Source organism: Orbicella faveolata, unplaced genomic scaffold (assembly GCF_042242905.1).
Source record: "Orbicella faveolata isolate gen_17 unplaced genomic scaffold, um_ofav_v1 contig_46, whole genome shotgun sequence".
In the NCBI taxonomy this organism is placed as follows: domain Eukaryota; kingdom Metazoa; phylum Cnidaria; class Anthozoa; order Scleractinia; family Merulinidae; genus Orbicella; species Orbicella faveolata.
In genome coordinates, this window is record NW_028301576.1 from 4,867,916 (window position 1) to 4,877,340 (window position 9,425).

The following is a 9,425-nucleotide window of genomic DNA, read 5'->3' on the forward strand; positions in this document are numbered from 1 at the left end:
AATGGGAGTTATAAAATATTTGATTCTCATGCAAGAGACGAATATATATGGTAGAAGCCAACCCTCAGGTGCATGTGTACTATTAGAAGTACCATCCATTGTGAGCTTATTACAGCGTTTCCAGGTTATTATAAACACTCACTCGGTGACAATATTATTATGAACTCAGAGAAGTGTAGCCTGCGTAGCAGGCGTATAAAGGGGAGGGGGGTGGGGGAGAAGGAAGAGAATTCGGGGAAAAAAACGAAGGAGTGCGAAATGTCCTCGAAATCTCTTCTCCTCCTCCACCCCATCCCCTTTATACGCCTGCTACGCAGGCTAAGAGAAGTGCAGACTGTAGTACATATGATACAAACGCAGTGAACAGGGTGAGAGAAAACTGTGACCCCAATCTCCTCAAACACCGGCGTAAGTGACGTCACAACTCAAATCAACTTCACTACGCCGGATTGCCGTAGCTTTCACTTTCATCTGTCGGTCAGCTAAAATAAGCAATGTTTTCGTGATGATTACGGTTTAATGATATTTTTTTCAGGCATGCATCTGTACATGCTATTTTTAGAATCGCTGCGCACCGCAAATGATCAACGCTCGTAGCTAGTAGCCCGACTTACATCTTACATCTGTTACCTTACACATTGCATTCCGATGCGCTTCTGTTTTGCAGCCTTCCATGTACACGCCGCATTCCGATCAGACGAAGACACAAAAAAATGTTTTTGAACGAATCGGGTTTTTTATAGCCGAACGATTATTTTGAACCCCGAAGGAACTTTACAAGCGGAAATTCTTTTTTTTCCTACACAGTTCGTTATGGGGTAAAAGTTGGTTTAAAAATTGCACTATATCACGGTTTACAACATGAACAGTGGCATGAATTCGTCATGATTGATCATATTAGATACGATATAATGAATCGAATTGATAACCAAAACTGATATAGAAAGCGAAACATTTAACGGCAGCAATCGGCTTTCGTTTTCCATGCTGATCCGGGAAAACTAAAACATGAACATGGACGACATCGCCATGGTTGATTTCACATTAGATAAGATAAAATGAGTCGAAAAGGGAAATGATCATGATAGCAAGGACTGCTTACCAAAACTAATCGAAAGCGAAACATTAACGGCAGCAATCGGCTTTCATTTTCCATGCTGATTCGGGAAAACAAACACGAATGGAGGCATAACATCGCCAAGATAGAAATTACATTGCATAAGAGAAAATGGTTCGAAAAGGGAAATGATAACATAAACTGATAACCAAAACTAATCGAAAGCAAACAGCAATTACTTTCGTTTTCTATGCAGATTCGGGGAAACTCGATGGGTTTACAACTTTCAGAATAGGGATACTGATGTACGGTATAAAAGTCAGAATACTTTAAGAAAAAGGAACACTCTCTGCACAGGCTGACACTCAACTTCTCCATAGCTCCACTGCAATCGTCCTATATGTTTGTCTTGATTTGTTTTGATTTCCGCCTGACTTAGCTTCCCGGTAAGTTATTGTTTCGGATTGGCACTCAGTATTGTTGAAATATTCCTAACTGTAAACTTAAACTTCCTGATATAAGCGGGTGTGATCGATATTGGCCGTTTTATACTAAGCAAGGTGGACGGATAATCCGTCTGGCCAAAAATGGGTTAGTGACTTTCGCTGGTTTTGCATATAGGAATATACATATAGGAATAGATTTAAATAGGGCATGCCTTGATATTGAGAAATAGCAAATGGACAACTTCGACGATGTCACGCAATAACAAAAAAAGACACCTCCTTAGATCAGTTTATTATGTAGCCTGTGAACAGGCTCCGGCTGGAAGGACCAAAAAGGAACTGGCTATCCTTTTTCGTCCCGCTTTGTCTTCGCCCCATCCTCGGCACAGGCTATTTGTTATGCCGAATTTAGTGAATATGCGAAGTTTCATAAGAATCCGTTGCAAACTCGTGGTAATACTTGACCGCCGAAACTTCGCAATTTGATGCCCCTCTCACATGCATTGGCAATTAGAGGTCCCATATTGTCGGGCATAATTCGACGAGTTTACATCGTATTCGTTTGAAACTTCGAAAATTTACTAACTTCGGCATGTTAAATCGAGCAGTGAGGCTCTGAGAACCACAGGTATTCCAAGCTCCTTGGGTGAATGGGAGCCGTGGACTTTATTATATGACACTGCGCAACAGCGTAAATATAAGAGTTTGTATGGGAATGTATCGATCGTATGTGACAGTTCAAAATATGAAAAAGAAACTGTGAATCTATTCATAGAGAGGAAAACTGAAACTGAAACTCGCTGAAATCGCTTTGAAATGGCCCCATAATGGCATGGAGACAAAAGTAACACACCAAAGAGTCGAAGTAAGTCGATGTTATTCAATTTCTTTTCCATGTTTTGAACTGTCAAATAAGATCGTTACATTCCCATACAAACTATCATATTTATGCTGTTACGCAATGTCATATAATAAACTGCACGCGTCCAACTTGAGATACCTGTGTGAGAACGAGATATCTGCTACTTATCGCCGTACGTAGCGGAAGTGCTGTTGCATTCAATGAAGGGGTTTCCCCGATCCTAGGGGTCTACCCCGAAACTGGCTGAGAAACGGAAATGAGCTGAAATGGAGCTTCGACATTGGCTGACAAGCACACCGTTACAACTTTTCACAGCTCTTGGGAGAACACCGTGAAGATCGTCAATATTACTCGAGCTTACCAGAATATATTCTGCGGCTGTCTCAGTTGTTGTTTGAAAAGTGTTTACGCGGCCAGTAGAAGTATTTTTTATTGGATCTGAACTGAAAGGAGGGAAATTTATACGTCATGTAGTTCCGCCGTAAACAGTCGAGTTGACGAAGCTTTAAGGTAATTCCCCCGAAATAAAACTGTCAATAGATTTTGTCCACTGAATATTTATCATATGAGAACTTTATTTATAAAATAAAAAGGGGGTGCCCATGCTCGTTAAGGAGCAGTGAGGCATTGAAAATGTCCCATTTTAGCATTACTTAATGCTTATTACAAGAAGGCATTCCAAGTTATTGTTAAATCTTTGTGAGCCCAGACTCATGAAAACACGCCTCAAACTACAGTCAATACTACTTGTGTCGGACACAAATAAACTTTTTAAGTTTGATTTTGACAGACAGCTGAATCCTTGTTAAAATATTGGAACCAAATTGCTTGCCACGGCTAACAAACTGCAAATAGAAAAGACTACAGTGCAGCTGCAATTTTCCTTATTTCTTCAATTTTCAGCAGTAGAAATCAGATCAGTCTTTTCTCAAGCAAAGCTAATGATTAGTTGATTAAAACGACTGAAAAAAAAATTGAGGCGCCCGAGCTCGTTAGTGAGCTACTGCTAGCCATTTTTCAACTGACAGAACTCAATATCAAGGCAAATCCGCCATGTTTTCAATGTGCGCGTGCACGAGCCCGTGCTTGTGACGCCATAAATTATGCGCAGCAAGGATGCGCAATGCAAATGTGAGGAATCACTTTAAGAGCAGTCAGGCTATATGCCAGCAAGCTCCCTTTTTGGGTAGGGCGGTTGGACGGGGGAAGGGGGGATGTTGTAAACATTTCCCTGTGCGGTTACAAACGGCCGAAAAAAAAAAAAAACTTTATCTAATTCAATAGGTTTCAAGTACTCCTGCTAATCATAGATTCGTAACAGCATTTTCGGATCACAAGCTTATTTTCTCACCGAGTGAAACAAATCTGATGTTTCGTGCTTCATATTGATCCCACTTTAGAGGGAAAATATTTTTTTACAAACTCTGTTTTTGTTATTTACAATCTCAGGTAATGAAACTAAAGGACTCTTTGTTTTAATTTCATTGGCCATTATTCAGTTGCAATATGGTAGTTAGCACATTTATAACAATAGTTGGCGTCATCGATATCTCATTCACATTGCATGCATTAGACTTTTCGCTGGCATTTCATTTTGGAGAATGGTACGAAGATGTAGAGTACAGATCCCTCACCTCATATGAAAACATATTAAAAACCTTTTCTTTGGGCTAGTCATGCAATCTTTCCTCCTACTAGGAATGCGTGACAAGCCATGAGGCTATCTTGGGTCCACAAACCTTGGTCACGAACCCTTACGATACGTGCCTAAACTTCATTCTGCAGGTACTTACAATGGCAGGCTTGATAAAGGACAGAACAGTAGGTCACGTGGAATCTCCAGAATCGCCAGTCAGACAATTTGGCAAGCAGTCAGAAATAAGAGAAATGAAAGTGACTGAAACAGAAAATATTTACAAGACGTACTCACTTCCTCCCAACAAGATCTACGCTCACCTGAATGACCTTGATAAAGGTGAAATTATTCAGTTACAATTAATTCACTCATACTGTAACAATAAATATTGATCGGCTGTAAAACATACATAAGTTACAGACCTTAAAGACCTTAAAGGTCTTAGGAACATTCCAGAATGAAAACAGTTATCATTAGAAGAATTTTAGACTAATATAGTTACCACTACGTTTCTGGGCTTTTCTCCGTTATCTGCTAAACCACAAGCTGACAAGACAAGGCGCAAAAAAGAGATCCTGCGGCTTCATGTATCATGTCATGAACGAGCGCGCCCTAAGTAATAAAATGAGATGATAGTAGTGGTAATGTCCACTAGCCTCTGCTATAGCTTTGCGTGGATTTAACGATCTGAGGTGTTCGGTAGCCTGCGAAAACAGCCGTCCTTCTTCGCTCTCGACCCGAATGGTGTTTCTCGGGTCGAGAGCGAAGAATTAGGACAGCTGTTTACGCAGGCTAGACGTTCGGTGACTTTTGATAGATGAACTTCTCTACCATTTTTCTGCGTCGTACAAAAAAATGTAAGAAATCTATGCGTTTAATAGATACAGTCAAACCTCCCGTAAGTAACAACCAACAATGTAGAGCTTAGGTGGTCTCTTACGGGAGGTGGTCGCTTACGGGAGCTTAGACTATATTGGGTCATTCGAGTTCCGCTCTTTTGAGATGTCTGTTTTGCGGTCCATGGTATAAATCGCCTCTTTAATCCTCGGACGTATAAGCTAACTCATACCCCCACCGTGGTACAAGAGGTGGTGGGAGGGATTGATGGAACCCCTCCCCAGGGTTTTCGTTCTGTTAAGATGCAGCGAAATAAATTTACATCAGTTAGATAAGCCTGCGCTTGCTCTACAAGATGATACCACTGTTCAGAGTTGGTTACGACGTCAAATGACGTCATTTGTCATTTGATCCACATCTTGGATCCGCCATCTAGGATTTTACTATTTTCTTAAAAAGCCAAGAAATAGCGGAGATTAATACAAAATCAAGCCAGAATGCTTATGTAATGTACAAATTCATGAATTTCTGCAATTTGATGAAGAAAACTGAAAAAAAAAACCAGAATTATCTTTAAATAATAATAATAATAATAACATTTATAATGCGCAAATTTCATAAAATGTTCAAATGCGCATGACAAGATTAAAAACGGAATAAAAAGGCTAAAAAGCTAAAATTACAATTAAAAGTAAACTTACAATAATAAAAACAACTATGATAAAAATGCATGACGGAAAACGTGAGTTCTTAGCTTGGCTTCAAAAATGCTAACAATGCTGGCGCTTCTTATGTCAAATGGTAGCGCACTCCAAAGTTTTTGGCCAGACCTATAGCTGGTTTTCACAAGACGTCACTAAAATCTGAACTACAAAACTATTGATCTTCCTGAGATTATACTTACATGATGTATAAGAGCAGCTGAAAACTAATATTCATACAAATTTTCGCTCCGAATGGGTTCTTGGTTTTGTGATACACTACGCTTGAATTTCTAAGCTTTTGCGTGACGCGGAATTTACATGACGGCCTAGAGAGCTGTCATGATGGTTAAAAAAGTGACTTATTTCGTGGAATTTGGCTATCTTAACAGTTCATGTCTTAGAAAAAGTATTATTTTAATGTTTTAGAGTTCCTCGAGGGATAAATTCACGCTTTTGTAGCAAAACTCAGTGACAGATGTTTCTGTTGGCTTCCGGCCGCCATGTTGGTGCCCATACGGATGAGCACCAGCATGGCGTCTCCATAGAAATCTCTATAAATTTGGGTAAAACATTTCTTCGCATATCTCGCATAAGAAAAATTGCTGTGACCAGAATTTTGGCGAGAGTCTTTGCATATTTACCTTCTTTCATTTCCCAGATTCTGGACCTCATCTATTGACCAGTTTTGATTTTTATTTTGATCTATTTTGAATCGCGTGACACTGAAAACCAGCAATATGAAATGACAGCGCCAAAAATGATGGACGCAACGTAACAGCTTCTGAAAGTTTCAACCTATTAGAGTAAATCGCGTTTTCAAAACTTTGAAAAAGCCTTATAGGGGGAGGGGTGACATGCAACCCCTTTGTAGATCCAATCACTAATTTGAGTATGATATAGTTTACCTCCGTTTACTAATTTTCAATATTTTTAAGGTCACTCCAAAAAGTTTACTTTTTTGTCTTCACCTATAGCAAGTAAACATACAGCTTTTCCACTCATTGAAGTTTCACCCTTTAAAGTGCCTGCTATCGTAAAGAAATCCGTGTCCAAAAAAGTCCAAAATTCGACTTTAGAGGCCGCCATTTTGAAACTCTACTTGGTAGCCAGGCCGTGTTCATGTGACGTCATTTCGTCTGACTCGAAACTGGCGGGAAGGAGAAAAACCTGCAACTGACTTTGCATCCTTCACCAGGTCAGCAAAATGTATTTTTTTCCAAGTGACTATTCACTTCATTATCTTCACTGCTATCATTGTCGGAGTTTGGAGCATGTTTGGCTTAAAATATGGCTCAAGAGCAGCCATAGCACAGAGTGATAGTCAAAAGGCTTGTCGCAAACCATTTGGACAAAATCTCTTGGACGGAATGATATCACGAAAACGGGGCCTGCCTGCTGAGTACTGTTCAAAATGGTGGCAACGAGGTCGAATTTTGGGCTTCTTTGCAGACGAATTTTATAAGGTAGACCTGCACTTTAGAGGCTGAAACTTCGGCGAGTGACTAAACTTAATGCAAGGTTTTTATTAGCGTTGACAAAAAATATACGTTTGTTTGGAGTGACTTTCTCTTTCAATTAATATCACTGCAAGCCATGCTAATCCAGGTGAGCTAATTTTTGTTAATGAGGGTATTTTTCCAAAGTTTTATCTCGGAAATGATGACGGGCGGGTACTCCCATTTTTTTTTTTTGGTTCCATTTCTGACACAAGTAAAATTTGAAGAGAAATTTAAGAATATATTAAATTTTCACTTGAACATACTCTCCACCGGGATTCGAATCCAGGACGGTTTTTCTTATTTAGCTCTTATTAACCGACCAGGAATTCTGTATGGGAGAATCTTGACTGAGGTCGTGAGTACAGACCGAGCGCAATGAGGTCTGTACACACGACCGAGCTACTTACATCTTGCTTGCGAACGGCAATGAGCTGAACTTAAATCCGCTAAAGTCCTGTTTACTTTTTTTTTCACATCAAGCTTTTTGGCACTTTCATGGAGTTAATGTATAATGTGTTTCATGTTTTTAGTTTGCAACTTTTTCACTGCAAAATGTGAAGGGTCTAGATGGAAAAATCTAGATCGCGGTCAATATTGATTTCAGCCAATCAAATTCGTGAATTCGGTAGACAGCCATATAATTAAGGTGCAATATATGGCCTGTCCTAAATTTATCATCTCATATTCGTTGTTTTACAGGCATATTATGGCAAAAGTCCGTGAGCTCGACTCCCGTTGGAACTTGACCATGAATAAAGTTTTTAAAACTTATTTTGAGGCTCGTATATTTAAAAAAAAAGAACGTGTTTTTTCATTAATCCGAAGGACAATGTTTCTTACCTTGTTTACAGCTATCAAGACTCAGATAGCCGAGAAAACCGTTGCTCTTGAAAGGATCATCGCAGAACAAGAGAAGGCAATATTTGATATGGTCGAGAGAAACGCTGAACTTGAAAGGATCATCTCAGAACAAAAGAAGATAATATCTGATCGTGAATTGGCCTTGATGGGTAAGCACACTGAAGAACTAAAAGTCAGCCCATCAAGTCACGTCCAATCGACTCAAACAGAGGCTCTCCCATTGTTCCCCATGAAGCCGACACCGCCTAAGGATGGAGTGCCTCGGAAGAATGGTCGTCGCCACAGACGACATCAAACATATCCCTTTTTTCAAGATGGAATGCCCTCAAACAACTATCTTCAACGTGACGTTGGCATCCAAACTGTCTTGCCTTCAAACCCAAAGGAAGGCTTGCCATTTTTAATGATTCCTTTGAAACCGGAGCCCAAAGGAAGGCATTCGAGTTTGCACAATGATCGTGAGCCGCACACACCTGAGGGTCTCCCTCCGATTCCAGCGGGAGACTTGGAATCGCCATCCTTCCACCATTCTCTCGCCGGTACATTTAATGTGGAAATACCTTCGATATCATGCAAGTTTAACGTGCAAGACCCTTTTTGTATTTTGGCTGAGCACGTGTAATGTGTCAGCCGAAGTTCATTTGTACAGCTTCGAGTCCAGTAATGACGCTAATATTCATAGGACATTGGTATTAACTATTTAACAATTAGATTTTGATCCCTAGCTAGATAATCATTTATTGATTTAAACTGCTTTTTCCCCTCATCCTCAATGTGATTTCTTTTGTGTTATTCCCCTAAACCTCGGCGTCAAGTTAGAATTTAAATACATCGAAATTAGCCTGTTTAGGATAAGGCGGGGCGCTGGTTTCGACGTGCACACCACTATTTAAACGTTCACTTATACAAGTCGCTTGGAAGTTCGCATCTTTCACAAATAGCGCGACAATGTGGCCACACGATGGCAGGCTGTCCACAGATCCTTTGCTTTTTCGAGATCGCAAGCTTAGCAAAATGCTAACCTGGTGCGTGGAATATGAACAGGCCCTCGAAGAAAAATAACTCGCAGCAAAAACTAAACGCCTGTGGAGAGACTAACAGCATTGAAAAAAGAAGATTTTGCCTGTAAAGGAACTTTACTTTGCAGACGCATAGATCTGAAAATTGAACAGAAATACCAATGATTGTAAAGAAAATGCTGCATAAGAGATTAAATATGGTCTATAATCTAAACTTTGTAACTGTTGTCAAAAAATCGGGGGAAGGGTGCCGATTATTCTAAATTAGGGGGTTTAAGAAACCACGACGGCAACGGCAACGGGAACGTCGCTAAACAAAAGATTTAATGAGCAGAACAATGGCTGTGCACGGGCGTTATAATTCTTGGTACATTTCTTTGCCGTCCTCTACACAACAACAACAACGTGAAATGACCAAATTCTGCGTTGTTCAGAGAACGTGAACCACGACGGCTAATTTTTTCAGTCTTACTTCAAATGTTTCGCCCTGTCCCAGAATCAGTT

At 40.0% G+C, this 9,425-nt stretch overlaps 1 protein-coding gene across 1 annotated transcript; it reads left to right on the top strand.

Moving 5' to 3' along the window:
- The first annotated feature begins 1,363 nt into the window (after positions 1–1,363).
- Positions 1,364–9,134, top strand: LOC110051043 (uncharacterized). The gene is made up of 3 exons (XM_020757015.2): positions 1,364–1,503; positions 4,151–4,340; positions 7,893–9,134. The coding sequence occupies exons 2-3, from the start codon at positions 4,160–4,162 to the stop codon at positions 8,522–8,524; spliced, it is 813 nt and encodes a 270-aa protein (XP_020612674.2). The 5' UTR covers positions 1,364–1,503; positions 4,151–4,159; the 3' UTR covers positions 8,525–9,134.
- Positions 9,135–9,425: the final 291 nt, after the last annotated feature.

What these genes read in the sequence shown, in the direction of transcription:
- LOC110051043 (XM_020757015.2), top strand. Translation starts at nt 4,160, where the DNA reads ATGGCAGGCTTGATAAAGGACAGAACAGTAGGTCACGTGGAATCTCCA. An exon ending in CCTGAATGACCTTGATAAAG is followed by an intron (nt 4,341 to 7,892) that starts GTGAAATTATTC and finishes CCTTGTTTACAG; the next exon opens with CTATCAAGACTCAGATAGCC.